General features: G+C 40.9%; 1 protein-coding gene and 1 long non-coding RNA gene across 2 annotated transcripts in view; one reads left to right on the top strand and one right to left on the bottom strand.

Annotated features, from left to right (window-relative positions):
- The first annotated feature begins 1,579 nt into the window (after positions 1-1,579).
- Positions 1,580-27,074, top strand: part of LOC111862433 (synaptotagmin-14) — a 69,177-nt gene continuing 43,682 nt past the window's right edge. Inside the window, exon 1 of the mRNA XM_033750748.1 lies at positions 1,580-1,778. Within this exon, the coding sequence (XP_033606639.1) occupies positions 1,745-1,778 (34 nt within the window). The 5' untranslated portion in view covers positions 1,580-1,744. The remainder of the gene's footprint in view (positions 1,779-27,074) is intronic.
- Positions 3,587-27,074, bottom strand: part of LOC117282177 — a 76,889-nt gene continuing 53,401 nt past the window's right edge. The window contains exon 3 of the long non-coding RNA XR_004512823.1: positions 3,587-4,646. This is a non-coding gene — a long non-coding RNA (uncharacterized LOC117282177). The remainder of the gene's footprint in view (positions 4,647-27,074) is intronic.

Genomic DNA, 27,074 nt, shown 5'->3' with positions numbered 1-27,074 from the left:
TCCAACCCCTATATTTCATATAGGGTCTGAAGGAAACCACGAAACATCACAGTCAGTACAGTCTGCTAGGCTGACGGCCAGTCAGTATCTCGCAGGAGATTAGATGCAGGCACTGCTCGCATACGAGTCAGAAGCTGTACAGCCTCAACTTACTTGTTCGGTGGATTTCACCTCAAAAGCGCCTACGATCCTCGTCATGTTATCTTCCACATCCGCTCTGTCGTATTATTTAAAATCAATGCTTCACTTCTAAGAAATTTCCCCAGCAAAATTCGTTTGTAGGCCTATATATAGACAGAGAGACAGACAGATTAGATGTATTATACAGCTTAGATCATAGATAGATGGGTAGGTAGATAGACAGATAGTGCAGCATGTACTTGTTATGCAACGATCGCTAGAAGGAATGTGCATTGCTTCGTAATGGCCGGTAAAGAGAACTATTGCTAGGCAACCGCTAATAACAACAATAGAGGGACTGTTGGAGGCGGTGTTTCTGTTGGGTATGCCCCGAGGCCATATATATAAAAAATCTGAGAGCAGTTCACTTGGGTGAAGTAGCTGGTTGGTGAGTGTGAGAGTTTAGTTGAGGGTTGGCAGTTCAGTGGAGTTCTGTAGGGGAAGCTGTGAAGAAAAGACTTAGTTGCAAGAGGGCGGCTGTGAAAAGAAGACTCTATGTGTGATATCTGGAGTATGTAATTCAGTGAGACTGTTATAGATCCTATGTTAAAATATGTTGCCAGGAAACGGCTAGTGGAGATTGTAACAGACTGAGGACACTAGTCTGTGTGCGGCAGTGATCTGTAAAGTGTAATTACGAGTAGTGTGTTAACGTGGTCAATAAATCGAATCTTCAGTCCAAACCCCGTCTACAGTCACGCCCCTAAATATGTGACAGTAAAATAGATAGATTCCCCTCTTCAGCATTCTTTAATTTTCCTTCCTTATTTCTCCTTAAATACGATTCTCCTCCTCCCTTAACGTAACAGGTGGTTTGTATCAAAATCTCTCCGGAAAGAAAGGTATTCTTAAGATATTAATATATATAGACAGGAAATGTTTTGATGATCAAGAAACCATTATTTATGTGTATCTATATAGTGTAATCAAAATCTTGTTGAATAATTTGTCAGTATAACCTAGAGAAATACATTCCTGCAGTGTTTTCCGTAAGAGGTTTAACATATTTGAAACGAGCAAAAACCGACAAGCAGATTATCGGCCACAGGGTCCAATGAAGAGAGTAATGCCAGGTCTGGTTTTGAGAATCGAATTAGTCACTCTGCATTCAATTGTTCTGCTTTAACGGGGCCTGAACTCGAGATACTGAATAAGATATACCGTGAGCTAAAATGTCGTATTTTCGTTATAAGATACAAACACATCAGTCAATGAAATGGAAACTAATGTAAGTTCACGGAACGAAATTGCTTGTACAATTAGTGTCAGGGTTGTTTATTCATTGAAGCAATATTTGGTCAATACGCGGAAGCTACGACGCATGTGTCGCTCTGCCCCTTCCCGCAAAAGTGGACTTGCCGCCGATGGCGTCGCCAGGTCAGTTTGGAGCGAACATTTCATGAGGACGGTTCTCCATGATGTTTCGACACGGTACAAAATTCTGAAGCAATGGAAGTGAAGGGACCAATCAAGTTCCAGACTTGTGATTCTGTTCAGGTCACCAGTGGGCTAGGAAATGAATCCAGAGGCTGATGATAACTCTGTCGGACACAGTGCTTAGTGAATGATGGTCACCGGCTCGGATCATTTTATGAACGGTGAGTATAACTACTTCCTGTTCCGTTTCTTATTTCTGAGCTGCGCACGTCTGCTCCAGAATTGTTTCAACAGAAGGATGGCTGGGTGCATGACTGTACGGGTGGAAGTATGAACTGTCAGATGGTTCGGCTGATGGATGAAACAATTAAGGACAATTCTTTATTAGAGTCCGTTGCAACACAACAATACAATGGTCAAGGCTAAAATTAGCTTAGCTACATATTTCGGCTATTAAAGCCATCATCAGGCAAACACAGGATTACCATTTGGCGAAGTTGTAGGGATTGGATAGGAGCAGTCGTGGACTATTTCGAGGGACTATCATGGCATTGGGCTAGAGAGAGGCTCAGTAATACCGTAAAAAGTCCCAAGTTAGAATACTCGATACCTTGGCCGAGATTCGAACCAGGAATTTCACATATACAATGTGGTAATTAATTTTAATTATTGAGCTATCCAGGCTCATATCTTAAGATTTTAATGTCTCAGCCATCAAGGTTCACATATTCCTAAGTTCATATTAGTTTTATCAACTCTTCTCCTTCTTTGTCTTGTGAGAGATTTCTGCACCAGTTTCATGTATATAATCCTTGTTATCCCATCACAGCCACATGTCCAACCTTCGAATTAGAAAGCGAATTGACAGTCNCAGTCTGCTTTACCGTTTCTCACGGTGTTGTCGCTTGCAGAATTCTTATACTTTTTCTTCTACCCTGAAGATGGGGGCGATACGTTCCTCCGAAACGTCGGTTAACACCACATATACACGGTGCCAAATCCCAGAAGACTGCTTTCTTCACATATTAAGTTGTCCACCGAGGAAACCTCTATGCAGGCTCATGAAAATTGCTTCGTATTGCCGAGAGGGACATGTGCGTTGCAAGTGTATACTTCGTTCTCGATATATCGCACGTTCGATTTCATGCTTATATATTGTAAATGCATATCTAGTTAACTGCGTATACAGTTATGTTTATGATCGTATTAATCACAGAGGTATACAGCTGCATATACCTACACTTTATTTTTCTTTGCTTGTTAACTCTTTTAAGCAACAGCCACAATCAAATAACGTAAATGTTACTCATACCAGTTCTTCATGAGGTATTACTATTCTTTATATGAATGACAGTTCTAAAGGAATTTCTGTTTCAGGATTTTGTGAATATAAATTTCACAATGGGCTAGTAGGAACTGGAATTAAATTTTGCGCCATATTTATTGTACCAGAATTAAGCCCAATGGAAGTTGATTTCGGAGCTGGAACAAGATGATCGACAGAAAGAATGATACGAACTCTCCATTTTATGTTCACTTCATCCCTTGTTTCGCTGGTAAAAGTAAAGTTGTCCCTGTGCTTAATTAAGCACTACACCACGAATATGTGTTGGGGAGTGCACGGATAGATCCTCTTATTCCTGACCTAGGTGTCAGTTGGAGATGAGTGGTCAGCTTCATNAAGAATGATACGAACTCTCCATTTTATGTTCACTTCATCCCTTGTTACGCTGGTAAAAGTAAAGTTGTCCTTGTGCTTAATTAAGCACTACACCACGAATGTGTTGGGGAGTGCATGGATAGATCCACTTATTCTTGACCTATGTGTCAGTTGGAGATGAGTGGTCAGCTTCACGTCCCATCCGCTTTAGTCCCGGTAAAGAGTCCCAGGTGCCTAATGAATAGGAGGCTGGGTGGGCCTCGGAAACGGTCTGGACGACGTGGACAAGAAAAAAGTCGAGTAGACCATAAAAGGGTTCTGAAGATGGTGTATAACACTCAGAATTACGATATTTTTGGACTTTCTTCGTCGTCCCGTATTCTAAAAACTAGAGAATACAATGTTTCGGCCCTAGATCTGTTTCCGTCCTCAGGTGAGGGCGAAGACACACACCTAGTCTTTGGGTCCCTTAGAAAGAGCTAACCTCAGTCACTGGACAACCCATGTCAGAGTCAGATTTACTTTACAGCTGGTAGTTTACCACTAATCAGTTCGTCTTGGCGACAAGCCCCTTGAGACTCACGACCACTAATTTTATTTTCCAACTGAACACTTGAGGTTACAGTCCTTATGTAACTTCCTCTCTCACGAGAGGATGGGACTGTTATTTTCAGTTGCTACTGCCTCTCGCCAGCGCATTCATTCCCAGGTCCGAGTCCCTCAGGACTCACGATCACATTTTACCATCTCAGGTTCGAGACTCCCCCAACCTGGACGGCCAGGTCCCCGTATTTATGTCCCCCAGGAACAAGGTGGCCCGGTTATACCGCCAGGCACTGGGTTCTTTTTCGTCGCCTCCTAAGCCTCGCAGGGCTAAGGAGGAGGAATTTGACACCGCCTTCAAACGGGATTCTAACTCTTTGCTTCAGACTGTCTTTCATAAAACAACTCGGCACGAACTACACAGAAAGCACTGTTTTCCAAAAATTCTTCTATCGTTACAAAGGTGCGTTTATCTCGCCTTTGCATAGAAACGGTTGTTCTTCTTTTGCTAGACGCGTGTACATTTCATATTTATATTAATTAACATGGATTATAATTTAAATGTTTTCACTTTTTCTTTTCCTTTAATTTGAATAATAAAATGAACATTTTTTGGTAACTGTGCGGTGTCGTTTTGTTGTTGATGTTCCTTGTGTATTTGTATTCTGCCGATGAATGAAAGTGCCCTTATATGTTCTATTGTCAGTGTGATGTTTGTGGTTGCTGAGAGATGACTGGAGTCTTTATCAATCCGCACCTTCTTCAGGGCATCCAACAACTCTTTTTCCTCTCGATCTATAGTTTAATATTCCTTTTGGAATCTTGTTTTCTGCTGTCCTCTCTGCATATTCCCATCATTTATCAAGAGGGCCCGGATTTTGATGACCTGAAAATATTAAAAAAAATACCTATAAAATGACCGAAAAAATCCAGAAAAATGACCTAAAATATGACCCAAAAATGTAATATGCAGGGCCCGGATTTTGATGACCTGAAAATATTAAAAAAGTGGCCTATAAAATGATCAAAAAAATCCAGAAAAATGACCTAAAGGAGAAAAGAAAGAACATTTCGCTTCCATGTTATTCGCATTTCAAAAAACATATGAAGAAAAATTCCCTAAAATGGCCAAAAATGACAAGAAATGCCTTTAAAAGTCCAAAAATTTACCAAAAAATTACCCCCAAATGAAAAAATGACCTTAAACCTAGAAATGTCAAAAAATCACCTATAAAATTTACATTTCTGTAACCAGCAGCTCATATCCGAGATTTATATATTTAAGAGTATCTCATAGGATACAAGGGAAAAAAAGATGACATGTCATCAAAATCCGGGCCCTGTTTATCACGTATACTGCTAATTTGCAGGTTCTGTCTCGTATCTTCACTTCCAGTGTACAAGTATTCCTATTGCCGATCTAAGAAAACCCATTTACTCTGCTTCAATTCTGCTTTCGTTCTATGTCCATAGTTCCGAGTCATACAGCAAAATTGACATAATCGATGTTTTATAACTTAGAATCTTAGTTGCTTATTATTTGTTTTTTTTTTCTTTAAATTCCTTCATACTTCTCCATTTATCTCTTGAAAATTTATAGTCTTTTTATCAGCGTAAATATTTCTTACACATATGGCATTAAGTCCCAAATACATAAAGATGTTAACATGCTTCGTCATTCCTCCCATAATAAACTTGGATCGCGTAAGCTGCGTCCCTCTAAACATCAGCGTGTATTTTTATTGGACTGCATTCAGTTCCATTCCTAGGGATATTGGTCCGAGATTGTAATGGTATGTAGGTTGTATCTATCTGTGTATCCTTCAGTTTTTAACTTTTGAACAATCTGACCGATTTTCATGAAATTCCACGAATGTTAAGCTTCTAAATTTCAAATAACGCCATAAATTCCACTTTCCTATAATCAACTATAACAGAAAGAAATTTAATGGTCGGTATTTATATGTAGATTTTGTTTGAAGGCAAATTCTATTAAAAATTATTTGTAATCGTGCCGAATCGGCAAATACTTTGGATAACCTTGAAGTCACCTTCTTGTAATAATTCCTTTTTAATGAATTTACTTATAGATTTTCTTTCTTTTTTAATTAAGCTCATATGCTGACAAAAATAATTATATTATCAGATATTTGGAGGTGTGCGTGACTTATAAACAGGTTTTGGATTGATAATTCGATTTATTGACACCTTATACACACTACAGGCCATTACAGTTCTATCGGCATTCCCCACACTTTACAAATCACAGCAGCACCCGCTAAGCATTACCAGCCTGCTGTCTTCACCAGTCGTATCCTGACAACGGATTTATAATAGTCTCACTGTAATTAGAGCCAAATACGGGGCTCATGACCAGATATTTATTACTCTTTGGCAGTTACGGTCTTGTTATTGTGGGGCGCCCTCTCTGACGAGATGACATGTTTGTCTTTTGTCAGAGTCATTAAATAATTCATTTCTTGATATTTCTTGTCAACTATATTCGACTGTCATCTCAGGAGACTCAAAGTCAAAGTCAAAGTCACATTGCGACTGATGGTCAGTCAGTCAGTCAATCTTGGTGTCGAGCCTAATGTGGGGCTCATGACAAGATATTTATTACTATTTGACAGTTTAGGTCTTGTTATTATGGGGCACCCTCTCTGACGAGAGGACGGGTCTGTCTTTTGTCAGAGTCTCTGTCTGTAGTAGTAAGTCATTTGTCACAATGTAAAGGATATTTACATTTTACATGTTAAACATGATAATAAATGTATTAAATATATACAGGAGCTCTGTAAGTCCAGGCTCAGTACAGCAGATTATGCCTTATTTCTAGTAGCTTCAGCTACAACGGCAGTCTAGACACTTGAACGGCTGTATGCTTAACCGCCGCGGCCCCAACAGGAAACACCGTTTCCTGACAATTCCTCTATTGTTCTATAGGTGTGTTTAGCTCGTCGTTGCATAGAAACGGCAGTTCTTCGAGTGTTGCTTGCATATTCATTGCTGCGAGAATGTGTCTACGGAGCTGCTGCCTAGTAATGGACGTCTGCTCCGTCTCCTCTATTCCGACTTTCAGGCGTCATGTCACATTATTTACAGTTAACATTGGCCCTCTTGAGGCGCGGGGTCCGGGAGCGGCCTAGTCCTCAAATTCCACAAAACCTACTTAGTTGCTTTTGTGTGCCGTGTTCTTTCTCGCAGAAAGCGAGACCAAATTTTATACCCATACAGGAAATAATTCTTGGAATCGTAAAGCAAACATGAAATCTCGTAACATTTGTCAATACGTCTTTCTGAAGAGTCTCCGTGACACGATCAAAGCACTTCACGTCGTAGTACATCAGTATTTATGGAATATTTCAAGGACTGTGCTTTACGCAGTTTAACAGTAATGGCCTGCAGTTACAGCGTCAAAGTATTGATGCTCAGGAGGACGATCTCGCGCTGACTGAACTGAAATCAATCAGTAAACTTTACAGTACGGAACTAGGTTAACGACTTCCACTCTACACACTATAAAACTAGGAATCTGAGGCGACAACATTGCGTTTGAAATGATGTGGATGTTCAAAATAGCAACGTGAGGAGCTGGAGTAACAGCATAATCGAGGGAAATATTTTTGTACGTCTACATGTTTTATTCATGGCAAATAGGAAAGATTATAGTCTCATTCCAGTAAATAATTCAATTTGTCAAATCCTTAAATATGCAAAAATTACAATATCAAAGAATTTAAGATGAGAAAAAACCGGGGAATTATTCTTTCCCTTTAGTTCGGAATGCTGTTTTCCTGTTTTATTCTTAAGCCCCGAGAGATTAAATGTACAATACTTTTTCTTTCCCTGCTTTTTATATTTTTATTTATACGTATTTATAATTTGTGTGTGTGTGTGTGTGTGAGAGAGAGAGAGACCTGGGTTTTCGCTTTCCAGAAAGGTATAAAGTGCGGTTATCTTAGAACAGGTTTCTGAGGAGAATATCTGGACCCGGCAAGGAGGAAGCCATAGGAAGCTTGAGTTAGCTGCATAATAAGGACGTTAATTTTTTTTATCTAGTATTGTTGGAGTAATGACTATACGAAGATGAGATGGACAGGGTATGTAACACTCTTGGGCAAGTTTTTTTTTCTTGGCACTACAGCCCCAGTGGGCCTAGGCCTACCTCCATTAACTTCTCCGTTCACTTCGGTTTTTCAAGATCTTACACATTCTGTAGGACTCCTTGGGCGGGTGATCAGCTCGTCGCAAGGCCTCTACCTGTACACAAACACAGAAAAACGTGTGTAGGCGGTTCAAGTCGGCGTGAACATTGCACTGAACGATCCCCTGGATCGGCAAGCTTTATGCGGTATGTGTCATCGAATTTCATTATTGATTGGTCAATTAAGAAAAAAGTTCCGGTTGGCTTCTTTTACGTAACTGCAAGGTCACTCTGTTCTTTCACCCAAGTCTCGATCTGCAAAGTAGGGGAGGGGGGTCGTAGTTCGTCGAGCCTCGCAAGAAAAACTCTACCATTTAAAGCTGTCAAATAGCTGCAAATTATTTAAACCAACCGAAAGAAATGTATTAGTTTTTTACTAATTAGTTCGAACATGACATTTCAAATTCTTCTTTATGCTTTCAGAGAGTTGAGACACGCAGTAATCCGAAACTTTGGCGTCACCATTCCTGGAGTAGGTATAGTCAGGAAAATATCAAAAGGGCCTCAAATTTTTAATTTTTCTCAATATCTGATTTTCAATTATCCATTTTATTGTTTACCCTTAGAATACTTTCTCTACACAGTATATGAAGTTTGCAAGTCAATGAAAGGTCATATTATTCATAATATGTTGATATGCCCACGAAACGGATTGAACTCCTCGAGGACAACTTCCGACCCGTTTGCTCTGGAGCCATGTAAAATTAATTCAAAGTGACCAGTCCAGGGATAAACCAACAGCGTCTGTTTAATATTTAGGCCTTAAATGGATAAGAATGGAGAAAACTATGTTTCATTTTCGATTTCTTAGCTTGGAGGTCGAAATAGACCAAATTTGTCTAATAAAGTTTTACATGCATTTTCTCTCGTTCATCACACGTACATGCGCCTGGGTGAAACCTGGGCACACACATTGTGTGTTAGTGACGTAGGCATACCTACTGCGCATTTCAACGCCAGAGACCTCGTAATATACCACCTAAGGACCTGCACTCTGATCAGGGCACTACTGTTGTTGCTGTTAAATAATTAAGAAGTGAATACAGGTTATACAGCAAATGATTTCCAACAGTGACCTCTGAGAGCGATTGGCTGGCTGAGTTATTGGCCGTCTAGAACAATGAGCAATCATGTAGGTCTCCTCTTTGCAACATTTGAGTTCCACACGGCGGTGGCTATGAAGATTACTATCCTCTATGATGTGACCCGTGTAGTCTGATGGGTCGTTACTAGCCTTGCTCAGAAAAGTAAGTAGCGATCTATCAGATTACACGGGTCACATCCCAGAGGGCAACTAATCTATATCATCCTCGATTGCGGAACGGTTAATATATAGTGGCTGGACAAAATAAAGTACACACTGCAGATTCTGTACACATTTCTTTATTTACATGGCGTTAGACCTCATTTTGCCTTCAATACAGCCGCAGTTCTTCTTGGAATTGACTCATATATGTTTTAAACAGCCTCTAGCAGAATTTTATACCATACTTCTTGAAGAACATCTTCAAGTCACTTTAGAGATATTGGGGATGGGAATCTGTTCCTCACTTTGGTCTCTAAAACTGATCAGAGCGGTTCAGTGATGTTCAAATCTGGTTAGTAGGCTGGCCAGGAACATGGTGAAGTTCACCTTCATGCTCTTAAAACCATGACTGAAGAGTTCCAGCTGTGTGAATGGGGCACTGTCATCTTGGAATACTGCATCGTTGTTCGGAAATAACTTCTGTATCATGAGATGCACCTGATTATCCAACCCGTCCACGTACTCCCTTGGAGTAATTCGGCCATGAAGGGTGATAATGGGACCAACACAATACTGTAGCACGATACTGCTGCCTCTGTGGTCTAGTGGTCAGCGTGTCTGACTACAGATCCAGAGGTCCGGATTCGATTCCCGGCGCTACCAGATTTTCTGAGAAGTATTGGGTTTGGAACGGGGTCCACTCAGCCTCGTGATGATAACTGAGGAGTTATTTCAAAGAAATAGCGGCTCCGGTCTAGAAAACCGAAATTAACGGCCGACGGGATTCATTGCGCTGACCACGCGACAACCTCTATCCGCAAAAGTTGGCACTAAATTTCGCCGACAAGCGACGGTCGCTCGGTCGGTATAGTTGGCTTGCAGACTAAAATCAAGGAGTTTGTTTGTTTTTTATATTGCTGCCCAAACCAACACAGAACCTCCCCCATATTTCACTGTTGGAATCAGGCATTCCGGATTGTAGGCTTCTTTGGATGTTCTCCAAACGCAAACTCTTCCTGATTCCTGAAGTAAGGAACAGCGTGAAGGATCAGTCATCTGACTATATCACGCGCTCGTTTCCAGTTTTCTGATATTCAGGTTTTATGGTTGTGACACCATCGTTTGCGCATCTGAGCATTACTTTCAGTAATCAGAGGTTTAAAAATTGCACCCCTACCGTGGATGTTGGATTTGTGAAGCTCGTGTGGGACAATTTTTGTGGAAACTGGGTCTTCAAGATGAATATTTAGTTCTGCTGTCCCGTCACCTGTGCTGCAGTAGTTCTGTGATTTTGTGTACGTCAATCTCTTTCTGTCACTGTTAATTGTCGCCCACAGTTCCTCTTCGCTGATGTCTTCCCATGGTTCGTGTGCCGACATAACCTTAGAAAGTGTAGCTCTGAATACACCCAATAATGTGGCAGTTTTTGTCACAGATGCTCGAGCTAAACGCGCACCAATGATCTGTCCTCTTTCAAAATAGGTCAATTCTTCCACTTTTCCAATTTTCTCACATGGGCTGTCACTTAACACAATCACTAATTCAATAACACGAGCACTACAGAATGTAAATAAAAGAAAGAATATTCAGTATTGTCAACCGAAGTTCTTTCTGTGTAGCCAACACAAATTATGTATTTCACTTTCTTATTTTTCTCATTATTTCGTTCACCCCGTGTAGGTGATTAAAATATTCCTATAATAGTTCACTCTAATAGTGACACTGACACAGTAATACAATGATTCATTTCTGGACACTTTCCAGAACAAAGACTAGCTATATCTGTTGGGTCCAAAGGAATAGGCTTATTCTAAGAAAAGATTCAGAGTCAAATTTGAGAAACGTCGTTTTACTACAATAAATTCGGACGATGGATAATATCCAGAAATTCAATTATTGTAAGATATTCGTAGTTAAGTAACCAAAGGTTTATAACTGTCATGATAGAAGTAATAATTCTGACTACATCCTGAACTACGTAATTGAACTGAATGCGTTTATTCACAACACCTTCTCTAATGTTCGCTGTATTGTCATCCTTACTTCTGAAGGTATGCAGACATTTTCAGATAAATTTCTGAAACCAAAGTTTTATCAGAATTTGTTCCCGCTCGTTTTTTTTCTCGTACTTCTTGGTTTGATCACCTACACAAATTCTGATAGGTTCTACTCATAAAACAAAATTGCAAGCCTTATTTACGGGAAGTTTAATGACTTACAGACTGTAAACGAACTCCATGGAGCTCGGTCCTTCTTGAGAAGGACTAATTTATCGTTACGACAATAATTAGATATTCTCTTTCTTTAAGCTATTTAATGTTATCTCCCAATAGATTTGCATCATCAGCATAGACCAGCAGCTAAAATTCACAGAAACTCCCAAATCTGTGCTCCATATATGAATCGACTAGACACACTACTTTATCTAAGATTTCTTAGGACATTCGGAATTCACAGACCCAAAAGGAATGTCTTACACGGTGCATTTCTACAACAATTTATTCCTGAATTGTTTCCTATGTTGTTCAGTTAATATGTTGTAACTTCTTTGATAACATGGTAAAGTGTAAGTAGTTGAGACCGACAGTAAAAACTGTGCAGTAAGATTATTATCAAATTACGAACAAATTCATTTCTTCTACGGTACATGATTCAGTAAGCTCGAATTGCTCTACATATTGAAGCCTGCAAAACTTGGCATGCCATCCTGAAGGAAAGACATGGATCAATAATGCATTACATGAAACAGTAAGGACAATGCGTACTTACGAGAGATGTCATTTGTCGGCATATCGTGGCCTATCATGGAGCATCTTCAGGTTCCGGACGGAACAGATACCTGTCTCTAAATATTGAGGGTAACTGCGAAGATTTTGGTGGACAGCTGATAAGTGGTGGCCCTCCATCTTGGGAGTTGGAGGGGATTATAACTCCTCCCAGTAAAACAAAATCTATTATGCCTTTTGAGGAGTTTCGCAATTTATACTGTTCATACGTAAATATTGTTAGAGTGACAAATAAATGGAAGGAGTTAGTAGATATCTTCATCACTCGTCAAAAAAAAAATGTGTACGAACTTTGGTTGGAAAATCAGACGAAAATATTATTTAGAAGACCTAAACATAGATGGGAGGTTAATATTTAAGTTATCGTAAAGAAATAGAAATTTAGGGTGTAGACTGTGTTCATCTGGCTTAGGATAGGATCCAGTGATTTCAATGTACTTTCGGGTTCCGTGAGAAGTGGATCACTAGCCAAGGGACTCTAAGCTTCCAAAAGACGACTCTTCTCCATGTAGTTAGTTTAGATAGCTCCAAGGAGACAGGTATATACATAGCAGCTGCAAATGTTAATGTTTGATATAATGTTATTAAGGCAATTACACGTAGCACGCATAGATAAAATCAAACACATGTAATCTGACATTGAAAAATCGCTTGCGAACAGACCACGTAGGAAACATAGGCCTTCGTCAGAGAGTAATATTCAAATATATGTTGGAGAAGTAGGTCATGGTATGAACTGTCTCAGCGTAGGGTCCTATTGCTGGTTTATATTGTTATGATGCTGAAACTTCGGGTGCAAAAAAATCAGTTCACTGATCTTCCAAGGAATACCCGACATCACGGGAGTGCTCACGGCATTCACTTGTTTTGTGTCAGTGTTCGGAACGGGTGAGTTGCTCTGTCGTTCCCCATTATCGACCCCCACAGAAAGAGCATGGGCAGGCCCACTGCGTGGTCGGAGGGTGTACAGGTTACCGCCCCGGTGCAAACTATCGTGATCAATTTACTTCGTGTTCAACGATGTAGGTCTGTTTTGTTAGACTTCGTATCATATATGTATTTGTCTTCATGAGCAGTGTGCAAATAAGGTATGCTCTTTCTGATTTGTAACGAATTACACGGATCCAAGAGCTTCTTGGGAAACTGGCAGTCATACAGCTAGTCAAGACATTCCCCTCCGTGCATCGGATCCAACAGTCCACTTCCAGTCTTTATCCAGAACCAGACGAATGCAGCATATATCGTGACACCCCAAGATCTTCATAAGCCACTTTTACATTTTCCTCTCATGTATACCAATGTTTTTGGCCGCGCCATTGCTCAAGCGGTTAGTCGCTGGCTTTCCACCGCGGCGGCCCGGGTTCGATCCCGGGTCTGGTCAAGTGGGATTTGTGGTGGAAAAAGTGGCGCTGGGGCAGGTTTTCTCCGAGTATTCGGTTTCCCCTGCCAATCTTCATTCCACCAACTGCTCCACAATCACCTTCACCTATCATCTGGGGCTGGTACAATAGGCCAGAAGTGGCCGCAGTACAAGGGACTTAGTCCCACCACACTAGCGATAAAAAAAAGTAGTCCCACCACACTAGCGATAAAAAAAAGTAGTCCCACCACACTAGCAATAAAAAAAACTGTGTTTCCCACGTAGTCTCTTCCCTTCAGGATGTTAACTAAAATTGTATCTTGTAACGTGTGTAGCTAGGCAGTGACTCAGCATACACGCTCCAGCAACCACGCAACAATACACGTGGAAGCTGTGATCTCTTTGGGCCATGTTATAACTAGTTGTTAGGTTACGGAACTGTTCTGACAACAGAAGAGGTATTATTTGTGTGGCCCATGCAGAGTCTACATAACGAGGTTCCAGAATAACTGGGAAGGCAATTCCGTGTGGCGGCGGGGTGGAATATCTCCACCGTAGCCCTGGGAATCGTAGGAGGCGACGAAAAGGGTAGTCTCGAATCTGAGACAGTAAAATTCGGTCGCGAGTACCACGGGACTCGGACCCAGGAATGACTGAGCTGGCGAGAACCAGCAGTACTTGTAAACGACAGACCCGTCCTCTCGTCAGAGAGAGAGAGAGCCTCACACCAACAAACCCGTAACTGTCTGATAGTAATAAAGATATGTTCTTAAGTCCCAGATGGGTGCTTTATGTTGTTGTCCAAAGATTAGTCGTTTGCTGAACGTTTTTTTATTGCTAGCGGGGTGGGACTAAGACCCTTAGTTAGTTATTTAGAGAGGGTGGGTTTCCCCATGCACCGCGACCAGTTTGATCTATTGTGCTTTCCTCTATGATATTCTACCAGTCTCTATACCCTACCGATACTGGTGCTTACCATCAGTCCCGACCAAGCCAGCGAGTTCGGCCTCTACTGGCTTGGCGGTATCTATAATGCCTTCCCCATCTATCAGAGGCGTTAGAGACTACTGTTGGGCGGGAAATGTCCTTGAATTTGGCTCAGTGACCTCCTTAGGAGATATGAGGTTCTCTTACGTGCCGTAAAGCTACGAAACGGGACCCACGGCTTAAAGTCCCTCCCGGAGGAATTGTTCCCTGAATTTTTCCGCCCTTAAAAATTACACGACCTCCGCCGGGTTTGAACCCGCGTACTACGAGTCATGAGGTGGGAACGTTACCTCTAGACTACGGAGGCCGCTGACTAAGTCCCTTGTACTGCGGCCACTTCTGGCCTATTGTACCAGCCCCAGATGATAGGTGAGGGTGATTGTGGAGCAATTGGTGGAATGAAGATTGGCAGGGGAAACCGAAGTACTCGGAGAAAACCTGCCCCAGCGCCACTTTGTCCACCACAAATCCCACTTGACCAGACCCGGGATCGAACCCGGGCCGCCGCGATGGGAAGCCAGCGACTAGCCGCTTGAGCAATGGCGCGGCCCTTGCTAATTCATATTACTAATTATCTTATTATTCGACACTAAATGCTAGCAATTCATGGTGCATTTAAATAAACCAATAATAAATGAACTGCAAATACTTATTCAGCCCATAGAAGCTACCTACTCCTACAAACAAAAAAGACGCGTCCAGTACGAACAAATGGATGGCAGAAAAGCATTGTAGTTATTACCTAGTGACACTTTGTATGTGAAGTAAATACATGTATGTTTTTATTCCTTGATTTGATCATTTCGTGCAAGCGAAATGGCGTTACAGACCAGTAATTAGCTGTCTAATCTTCGATTTTAAACTCTGTGCAGGTATATATGTAGTCTATTGTTGAAAATAATAAAGTTATAGCGAGTTCTTATATTGGAGAAACAGTATTTATACAATTCGTGTCCAGTTAACACCATGACAGGCAGATCATCACAAATAAAAATTCAATATACGTCGAGAAATATGTATAGAACCTCTGAAAGCTTGGCAATTCTTATTCTGCAAGTCGTTTAGAATTGACTGATAAGCATCATGGATGTCAAGTTCTAGTAACAAGGACTTCGGGTTTGAACTAATAAAGTTTACTTCCCTGTTGCAGATTTCCAGTTCTACAGATCGTGTGTGTTGCTGTCTTGTTTAGATAACGTAAATTTATAGCCCTAGGACAACATTCAGTTTATCACAAGACCTGGCGTGCTTGTTTTGTGCTCAGTCGGTCATTAGATCTAATCCCAGCTGAATCAATTATTTATTGCTTGAATTTTAAATGTTACTGATTATTACAATTATGGTCCTTTATGTAAGAACTTATTATTTAAGTACAGATTTTATCTATGTTAAATTTATCTAACATAACCTTAAAGTTTCGCAAAGTTGTCGTTGCTTCTATTGTTAATTTAAAAGCAGTATTTCGTGCACAATTTATAGGTACGTTATGAAACATCCTGTTATCAAATTTAACATTTCTCCTTCCAATGATTGATTGATTATCGCCACATGAGTGAAAAGTAAACAGGGCTTATAAAATAGATGCAACCGCCACTTCATTATTTCACATTTTAGAGAAGCACTGCCGACCCCGCCACAACAGTTCCATATTTTCCCAGGCTCTATTCTCATCTCTATTTTTAGGACTCTGTGTGATGCTACTGCTGTACTCATCCCCCAAGTTCTTACGTCCGCCACACCTCTATTATTCTTTCCAGGAAAACAATAAACAGGGCGTTGGGGCAGCCTCTACTGGCATAAAGTCCATAAACATTTTATGAAAACTGACTATGTGCCTCAAAATTGGAAATTGAGGCGGGGACGTCAACCATATTCGCTCGCGTCATTTTGGCCATTGGTGAATATTGTATATCATATTAAATAAGCATTATGGTACTTTAATATTGTGTACATCTATGGACAAGAACATACAAGAATTTACAGCCGCGTTCATGTTTTCTATATTGAAATAAATGTAATGTGTTTGAAGGAAGGCTGAGGAACATAAACTATTTACTTCTTAAATTTATTATGGTAAAAATGGATCGGTTTAATGTCATTTCACACAACTTCGAGGCGTTAAACGAGGACCTACTCGACTCACTTTCTGTACGACTAGCTGGGAAAACTTTGTTTTCGTGCATGGGCGCGAGTCTTGGAATCTCACATTAAGAGCACATAAACTGAGGGTGTTTAAGAACAAGGCTCTCACAAGAATGGTTCAACTTAAGAAGTAAAGGAGGCTGCAACAAAGTCCACAATTGTGATGTTCTACAATTTGCAGATCTACTTTTCACCAATTATAATTCGGGGGATCAAATCAAGGAAGTTGAGATGACAGCGGCAGTTGGTATGCATAGACGAGATATGCACACAGAATTTTAATCGAAATTCCCGAATGGACGAGATCACTTGGAAGACACTGGAATAGATGGCAGTATAACATTAAAATGGATTTTAAAGAAAGAGGAGTGTGAGAGAGTGGAATGGATTTATGTGATTAGGAGGTTGGATCTTCTGAATATAAGAAATGAACCTTCGCGTTCCGGAAAAGGCGAGTAATTTCTCCACCAGCTGAGTGACTATTAGATCGTCAAATACGATTCTGCTACATTGAGTTAGGAATCTGTTTTTTTTTAAGTTGAAGGAATTTCAGCTCGAACGTCATGTAACGGAGGAACTGTAGTGTACCGACAGAGACGAAAGGGATACCAAGAGAAGACCAAGTGTTTAAAAAATGCGAAACGTACGGATTTGAAGTCGTCACTTGTGTTCCGGTTAAAAGGCGTTTGTGCGAACACCACGGAACGCTCGCACCGGAAATATCTAGCGCTCGCACCGGAAGTATCTAGCTGAATTGATAGGCATTATCTGGGCCCTCAAGCGGACGTAAATCAGTTTACTCTTACAAAACGAGAGAAACAGTCGATTATGGAGAAGGCACAAGGTAGGACAATTGCAGATGTTCTGTCTCCATACTGCACTACAATTTTAGCGTTAGGATTGTAATGGAGAATATCTCAAATACACCACTAACAGGCTTTTGTGAATATGGTAAAAGATTCCTGCGATTAATAGAAGGTGGAGATTAGTTGAGTGACTATTAGATTCTCAAGAAGGACCCTCCTCCACTAATTTATTTAAGAGTTTGCTTATTCTTTCGTCAGTTTGTTTTAATTGTATCTCTTAGGCAATAGCTGCATTTTGCATAGATATTATTTCAGAACGTAGTGTAGCCCAAGCAATACACTTACGAAGATACGGGCATGTAGGTCGAAGCCAGTTTTACTACGTATTCTTCTAATTCGGAAATGAATAATGACTTAATCAATCAAATTCCTCGCAACATCCGGAACGCTAAGTTTCATTGTCGTATTCACCAGAGTCCGCCAAGGATTCATGTCCTGAATCAGATGAACCCAGTCCACGGGATGAAGCCTCATTTCATTCAGATAAATTCTCCAGTTATCCTTTCATCTAGACCTAGGCTTTCAAACTGCGCTCCTTCTTTCATGTTTTGTGGCTGAAACTGTTAATGCTTTTCTGCTGTCCTCTATACGTGCCGAATGCAGCGCCCATCTTGCCCTCACTGTTACGGCTACATTAATAATATTTGGTGACGAGTTCAAAGCTGCACTGTTTTCAACCTTCCTGTTACTTCCTTTGTCTTGGAAATCTTGTCGGGGTGAGGTAAGTTTGTCCCTGTGCTTAACTAATTAAGCACTATACCACGAAGGCGTATGGAAGGGTGGATGTAGTATATATCCATATTTTCTTGACCTCCATTGTGTGTCTGTCGGCCATCATAATCGTTCAACTATGAATGCCAAATATCACACAAAACCAAAAGCAACCAGGTGTACTCCAGAGACACCTAAATAAAACTGGCGGTAAGCCACATAATCAAAATAACCAGACGCAACTACAATTGGAGAAAAGAAAATCGCACTACAGTGAACAGCAGAATCCTTAACCATAACAACCTGTACACCTGAAGATGGCCAGTTAGGCCGAAACATGTAGTGTCCAATAAATTAATACAAAGAAAGATTAGTGACTAACGTTGCACATAGACGGCACAAAACTTCTTAAGTAATAATATCATTATGCCCATATATGTGTACGAATGTATGTGTGCGTGCATGGGCACCAGTCTGCTCCCCATCATAGCTTCAGAAAATAACGACAAATTTTCATGAAATTTGACAGGAAAGGACACTGAAATCTACCTAATATGTGTGAGACAGGGTGACTTTAGTCAATAATTCACCAGTTACGGGACTCACGACCGAAATTAAGTTCCTCGCCCCGCGTCAAGTTCTGCTGTGGGGCCCACCCGATGAATACTAGGGCCAAAACTGCCGTAGTGCAAACCTAACCGCTCACGTCATTATAGGGCCGAAAACGGAGAGCCCTACCTCCACTCCATTATGGTGATAGCCACAAGGACAAGTTTACCTCTGTTTGTGATTTTAATCCTGCAAATCAGCGACCGGTTATAATTTCAGTTAAGTCCACAGATTATTCCCAATATTTTAAGACATAAGATTAAAGTTTCACATTTTCACCGTCTTCGTAGCCTTTAATACACAGTTTTTTTTTTGCAAGCTGTACATACACGTATGTTTATGATATACATGCCGTCAGGATTTGAGTATGACTTTGGATTGGATGATTGAATTTATTGCCTCTAGTACTTTCACAACTCAGGACTACAGGCAATACAGCGCTATCGCTGATTTACACATCGTCACACACGCCTAGGGTACCCAGTCTTCACTAGTCGTATCCTGGAAACGGTTTTATAACAGTCTTAATCTCACTTCAAATCACACATGAAGTTTTCTTTGCACAGTCTAATTCATTTCTTGTCATTTTTTCTCAATGATCTTCGACTGCTATCTCCAGTACTCGATCCAAATCTCGACAAAAACTGACTCAAATGAACTCTTCTTCAACTGAAATCTCTCAGCTTCTGACAACGACTAACTGCTCCAAGTCCAAGTCACAGTGCGAGTGACGTTCAGTCAGTCAGTCAGTAAATCTTGGTGTCGAACCCCATCTGGGACTAATGACCAGATATTTATTACTGTTGAACGTTACGGTTTTGTTTTTGTGGGGCGTCCTCTCTAACGAGAGGACGGGTCTGTCTTTTTTACATGCTACTGGCCTCTTGCCAGCGCAGTCTTCCTCGGGTCCGAGTCCCTTGGGACTCGCGACCGTATTTTACTGTCTCAGATTTGAGACTTCCCTTTTCGTCGCCTCCTACGACTCGCGGGGTCACGGTGGAGGTATTCGACCCATGGAACTTCTCGTTATAAAGCCTCAGGGTGGACCCCACGGAAAACACCCGCTTATATTGTCCCATATTATTTTAGGCGTGGTTCCTGATCTGTTGCCTAGCAACAGACGTACTGTTGAGCGCTTTGACTCCCACGGGAATGTGTTTACCGAGGCGTTGCCTAGCAATGGATCTATATGTCAGAATATATTTCATATCAATTGCCATGATGCTTCATCATTCACCGCTGTCAAACAGTGGGGCAAATGTAGATTTTCCCTTATCGCATGCTATTAGTTTACAGCCAAAAATAATGCATTGACAATAGTTTATCATTTCCAGCCCTGTATGGGCATAATATACGAGAATGATAAGCGAACATCAGTCAAAATTATTTCTTCTGAACAATTATTATACATAATCGAAATTTTATAAAAGTCGCCTACTTGCTTTCAAGAGTTACGAAGGAGACACAATGGATGTTTTAAATTTCGTTAGAACGCACCGTCAGTACAAATTGTTGTATGTCGAAAAACAATGAACTCTATCTGACCGGTGAAATCGGTTTCAAGAAAATTCGCATTTAGCATTTGAGCCCCTAGTGGCCGTACCATTTTATTCCTGACCGCACAACATATTCAGTTTTAATTGCGGATATGGGTTCCATAAATTACTGAAGATTAATCACCACCTTATGTTTTGGGGTCCATTTTTGGAGATGAAATATTTAGATCTACCGAACACAGAACTAGAACGCACCAACTCTTGGATACCAAACATGAACAGAATTCGTCCAACCGTCCAGGCGTTAGCGGGGCACACGTCCATATATATATATGCTATTAACTCTCCATCAATTTTGGTAACGAAGTTGAGTCATCGGTAGTTAGTAACGTTAGACCATCATTTGAAAACGACTAACTCCTGTTTTAATACTGTTACGTGTATGGGTGACTAAAGACGGGGTTAAAATTGGTAACTGAACAACTTATCGGCCGTAACTACAAATAATTATTACACTATTACTGATTTTTACACTTCCCAGTCCACAGTTGCACACGCACTAGGATTCTCAGTTTCCATTAGTCGTCTCCCAGCAACGGATCTCAACACAGAAATCAGAACTTCAAATCACTATGAAGTCTTCTTGCTATTTCGTCTTTAATCACTCTGTGATCTCGGAATTAAAGTCTTCTGGGCTCACTCCTGCAGCGGAACGGACATGGACCTACAGTAAACATAGTATTCTGGCGTATTTGCTCTATGCAGGAACTGTTGAGCCACAGAGGCCTCGGGGCACGCGCGCAACGTGAGAGTTGCGGATTCTATCGGCGCGTCGCTAGGCGACAACTCTTTGAACGTTTCGATAGCGCAACAGTAAGTGCGAGTGACGTCATATATCTCCACTCAGCTCGTTGCTGCGCGACGCTCGGTAACCACCCCTCCCCGCTAGGCTGTGACGTCACGCAACAGTAGGGCGTCTATTGCTAGACAATGCGTAGGTAGACACACCTGACAACAATAACTGACATCTGTTGCCGAGCAGCAATGTGTTCTCTATGTGGTTCGTGCTGAGCCTATATAAGGAGGAGCGAGCACCATTCAGGAGGGTGATAAAGATAAGTCTCAAATCTGAGACAGCAAAATATGGTCGCGAGTCCCAAGGGACTCGGACCCTAGAAAGACTGCGCTGGCAAGGGCCAGCAGCATATACAAAAGACAGACCCGTCCTCTCGTCAGAGAGCGCGCCCCACAGAAACAAGACCGTAACTGTCAAACGGCAATAATTAATATCTGGTCATGAGCCCCAAGACTTACTGACTGACTGACTGACTGACTGACCGTCAGTCGCTGTGTGACTTTGACTTTGATTCAGGAGGATTGAGTATTCAGTATAAGTTGAAGTCTTGAGACAGTCGCCGTTGAAGAGAGTGGGAGCCCAGCATTCGTCTAGAGATAGTTGAACAGCAATTGAGATACTGGATTGTATAAGACTAAGATTGTACATCTGTGAATTGTATAAGTGTAAAAGCCAAGGAGAGTAAATATTCGCTACACCCTTGACCTACGTGAGATTATTTGTGGCGTGACACACCAAGCAGGTGACAATATATCATGCGATCGCTATCCAGCCAGTCTATTGGCGCATCGGTCGGATCTACAGAAATAACAACTTCATCTATTGTTGCGTGTTGGACCGTGTTTACAGGGCTGTTGCCTAGCAACGCGTTGATAAAATCCGTTACTTTATCATTACTTATTCATACACCGGCGGGAAATTCAAACATACTTATATAGGGATTTTATTCCGTCAGGTTGCCTACACAAGGTGTGACGTACCTTGATTCGTACAGTATACGGATTTTGCATTCACGCAGACATACAGACAGGGGGCACACTGTAGCGTAGTTTGTTCAGGTTGTACTATGCTACAAACCAGAAGGTTACGGGTTCGATTAACGATGAGGTCATTGAAAATTTTCAATTTACCTAATACTTCCAGCAGCACTATGGCCCTGGGGTTGACTCAGCCTCTAACAGAAATGGGTACCAGGAATCTTCCTGGAGGGGAAGACGGCGACCGGCTCGTAAGGCTGACAACCTCACCGCCATCTATGAGCTGATTTTCTAGAAAATGTGAAAGCCTCGACGTCTCACAACCCAATGTGTTTTTACGGCCTGTTACAGGGATAAATTTACAATTTTTTCACAGACACACAGACTACATTCGAAAATCCGCTTATTCATATTAAGAGGGCTGAAAACTTGTAAATTCGTCGAAACTTCCAGACCGTCTTCTTTCGTGACCACAATACCTTCTGATACCCGCATATCCTACCTGTATGAGAGAGTGATAACGGACCGAAGTAATCGGTTCTAGCAAAGTGCAGTGTAGGAAGTCCAGAAGAGCACAACTCCAAGTTTGCAAATGAACTACCTGTTTGAGCGACGTTCCCACTGACCAACAGGCATCAGAATTATGAACGTTCGCGAATACTCGAGCACCCACTTTGCGTAATGGAACAACTCCTAGAATATTTTTACGATGAACACATCTACATTACAAACTTTAAATCCAACTCTTCTCAGCTACCCGTTACGTGATACTGAAATCAACAGCCCTCAGAAATTCAAGAATTATGCGAAAATCCAGTTAAAAAATCTCTTTGTTTAATTAGTTACCGTGATTTTATTCATTTAACTATTCTTTTTAGGCTATCTTCCTTATTTTGAAAAAAAATGAAACTAGGCTTATATGACCACCTTGCTCTGTATATGCGTGTCGCTATGTGCAACCCCTTATTAATTTCGAATGGCTGATTCAATCTTTATTAAACTTGGTACTGTCTCCTGTTTGAGTAACTTTCATCTGGGTTTTGGAGGTTGGGGAAAACTGCATAATGAGGAGCTTCATGACTTGTACTCTTATCAAAGTAGAATATGGGGCGAAGAGGAATGCATTAGGATATTGGTGGGAAAGCCAGAAGGAAAGAGGCCACTAGGAAGACTGAGAAGTAGGTGGCTCAACAATGTTAAAACGGATTTTGGAGAAATCGGATCGGATGGTATGGACTGGATTTATCTGGCTTAGGATTGGGATCAGTGGAGGACTCTTGTGAACACTGTAATGGACCTCCCTGTTCTATAGATTACTGGGAAGTTCCTGATTAGCTGCACAACTGGGAGCTTCTCAAGTAGGGCTCAGCTCCATGAAGTTAGTTATGGAACGTCCAATGTTACGGTGACCTATGCATTGCATGCGCTCTAAATGATGTATAAGAAGCAGAGGTTAGCTTTACTATCAAGTCGTTTCAGAGGAGGCACTTAGGAGAGCAACAAAGAGGTGAGTAAAAAGAACTAATTTCTAGGCCTAGATACGAACCCAAGGCCTCCCGATTACATGTTAAACATAAAGTTGCTTCACTTACCAGGACTATTTATGGAAGCTGAAGACAGAGAGTACTTCAGAAGTAGACTCAACTAATTAATTTAATTATTTTTTCTTTTTTAATTCGCTAGTGGGGGGGGGGAGTCCAGATGGGTCAACTCGGCACGGCGGCCACTGATTGGCTTACTGTACCTGCCCCGGGTGATTATGATGGAGAATTTGGTGGAATGAAGATTGGCAGGGGAAACTGAAGTACGCGGAGAAAACCCGACCCAGCGCCACTTTGTCCACCACAAATCCCACTTGACCAGACCCGGGATCGAACCCGGGCCGCCGCGGTGGGAAGCCAACGACTAACCGCTTGAGCTATGAAGCGGCATAGATTCAACTAAGTCTCCGACTTACCCGGGTTCCAGCCACACAAATTCATAGGTATATGGATACACAAATACTTTTCTGATTTAAACAGTTTGGATATTACTGTATATACGGGGTTTATAAATATATTACAATATGATATGTTATGATATACATTCTAATTTTATATACTCTTTAGCTTTAACTGGGGGCACGCGGTAGCATAGTTGGTTGAGGCACTATGCTAAAAGCCGGAAGATCGTGAGTTCGAATCCAGATGATTAGATTATACAATTTACCTAATCCTACCTAATCCCCAGACCCTGGGGACGACTCAGCCACTAACAGACATGAGTACCACGACTTCTCCTGGGGAGTAAACGGCGGTCACGTGTAAGACTGACATCACCGCCATCTGTGAGACGATTTTCTAGAAAACTTTGGAGCCTTGACCTCTCACAACTCTATGGGCTTTCACGGCCTGTTAGAGACAGGTTTGCCTTTTTTTACCTTAGCTTTAACTATTCATTGAAATGGCCCAGATATGTCCAAAATATATCGTATTTAAGTAATGTTCGACTTGCATGGTTTTCACCTTACACGGAAGCGTTCGGAACAAATTAACATCAATAATGCAACAATTATATAAAAGACACATAAAATATATTTTTTTCATTAGAAGTGTAACTTTAATAATTTAAAATGTTATAAAATATCATAAAATTTAATTGAGATACTGCAAGTACAAATCTTACACATTAAAAATGCCTATCAATATTCTTCGGAATGTATTTTTATTTTACATAATGTCTTTCAAATTTTGCAACATGTTTCGGCCGCATATTGGACATAATCATGCAACTCTTAATTTGTGCAGTGTCTTAATGACATTTTGTGATACTGAATAACATTTTGAAGTATTAAAGTTACACGTTTAGTGACAAAATATATATTTTAGGTGTCTTTTTATCGTTGTTGACCGCCTCTGAGGTCTAGTGGCCAGAGTTTCTGACTACAGATCCAGAGGTCCCGGGTTCGATTCCCGGTGCTATCAGATTTTCTGAGAAGTAGTGGGTCTGGAACGGGGTTCACTCAGCCTGGGGAGAATAACTGAGGAGCTATTTCAAGGAAATAGAGGCTCCGGTCTAGAAAACCGAAATTAACGGCCGTGGGGATTCACTGCGCTGACTACGCGACACCCTCTATTCGCTAAAGTTCGCACTAACTTTACCGATAAGCGGCAGTCGCTTGGTTGGTATACTTTGCTTGCGGACTTAAAAAAAACGGTGGTCTCAATACAACACATCTGTTTTAGAATAGTGAGTGCAGTTTCCAACCAATCAGGCGAGAAACCAATACATTATATACTGTATTTATATAAATGAATTTATTAGTTCAGCGCTGCAGTACATGTCTTATTCTTCTCTAGAAGAAAACGGTGATACGCTCTTTACTGTGGTCCATAAAAATATCTGCCTTTAACGTCCTCGACGCCAGTGAACTACAATTTTTCATATAGAATTCGCTAATAACTGCACAAACAGGAAAGGCGGATGAAGTTCTTAGAGCTGCAGCAAAACCTCGCGTCAATGAAGCCGTCTTGTGAGCGCTATGACGTAAAAATCAGCGAAGGTAGAACACAAAAAAATCAACTTCTTTCATAGAGTCAGACCAGTTGAGGTTCATTTTACCACTGAATGGAAGGAACATCCTTCTTGTAAGCCACATAAAGCATGTCGATATAACATTTGACAGAAATATTTAAAGAAGAACTTATACAGGTACCGTCTAAGGCCTCCAGAACGAATATTTCAGTTTATTTCCTATTCAAAGGCGAACGATTAAGCTCTAGCATTAAACTAACCACCGTAACACACTCATCAACTCTATAATGACTTAGCCTGCCCCGTCTGTAAACTTGAAGCACATATCCATTTACTGAAATTGCAGCGCCTGAAAACGAGTTTCTCCGCATCACTGACACAATTCCAAAGCGCATACCGGTCCGCGAATTTTATGGGCTTTCACGCTAAGTATGCCAATTGTATTGTAAAATTATACAACTATCAATCATTAGTCATAAAAATCATGAAGACAAATTTTGCATCGTGGACTAACACGAATTTTGACACTCACGCGAGCACACACGCAAATATGATAATTGGTAGCTTCCGAGCTTATAACTACTCAAGGGACTAGGCTACTCTTGTAAAAAAGCGAAGTAATCTCACTACATACAATGCCACTGGCCTGGTATATACTGTACGTATAAGCATAACAAAAACATAATGATTTTTAATGTATTAAGTTATCAATCGAATTGTATTTCACATTATTTGGGATAATCAACACAACTGTATTATTATTCAATGATAAAGTAAAGTATAGATTTACTGATAACTTAATTACTATGTTTAATTACGTTACTGTAAATAATACGAAAATACGTATTTCACAAAATTTAAGATTGTCGACCCGAATCTTGCCAGAGAAGACGCTCTAAGGCAAGGGTCTCCAAACTACGGCCCGCGATGTGATTTTATCCGGCCCGCGAAAGAATTGTGCAGAAATGCGCCAATTGAACTAATTTTCCAATGAGTATTGGTAAAAAAAATACTTGTTCATAGATTTCAACTGATGTTTGTAATACCTCTCAACTATTAGTATTTTTTCGTGGCGTCGAGGATGAACTTAATCTCACACAGGAATTAGTGTCACTTCACAGCATGCATGGCACTACAACAGGAGATGATATCTTCAAAGAAATACAAAAAAAAACACTAACAGAATATAATTTGGACTGGAACCGTCTGCAGTGCGTGACAGTTGATGGAAGGAAAAAACATGTCTGGTATAAAAATATGTTTGGTTGGCCAAATCACAAAAGCTTGTGAGGATGCAGGAATATCAATGTTTCTTCACTGTGTTATTCATCAACAAGCAGTCTGTGCAAAACACGTTGATATGAGCTCTGTATTAAAACGTGTTATTTCTATCGTTAATTTCACTTGCTGTCATGCACTTAACCATCGCCAGTTTCGGTCTTTTCTCGAGGAATGTGATTCCGAGCTTATTGACCTGATATATTATACTGCAGTTCGATGGCTTAGCTGTGGAAAGGTTTTTTCGCGCTTCTTTCAGCTCAGGAATAAAATTGATAAA

Source organism: Cryptotermes secundus, unplaced genomic scaffold, assembly GCF_002891405.2.
Source record: "Cryptotermes secundus unplaced genomic scaffold, Csec_1.0 scaffold744, whole genome shotgun sequence".
Taxonomy (NCBI): domain Eukaryota; kingdom Metazoa; phylum Arthropoda; class Insecta; order Blattodea; family Kalotermitidae; genus Cryptotermes; species Cryptotermes secundus.
Note: the sequence above shows the minus strand (reverse complement) of the source record. Positions and strands in the feature narration are given on the sequence as shown.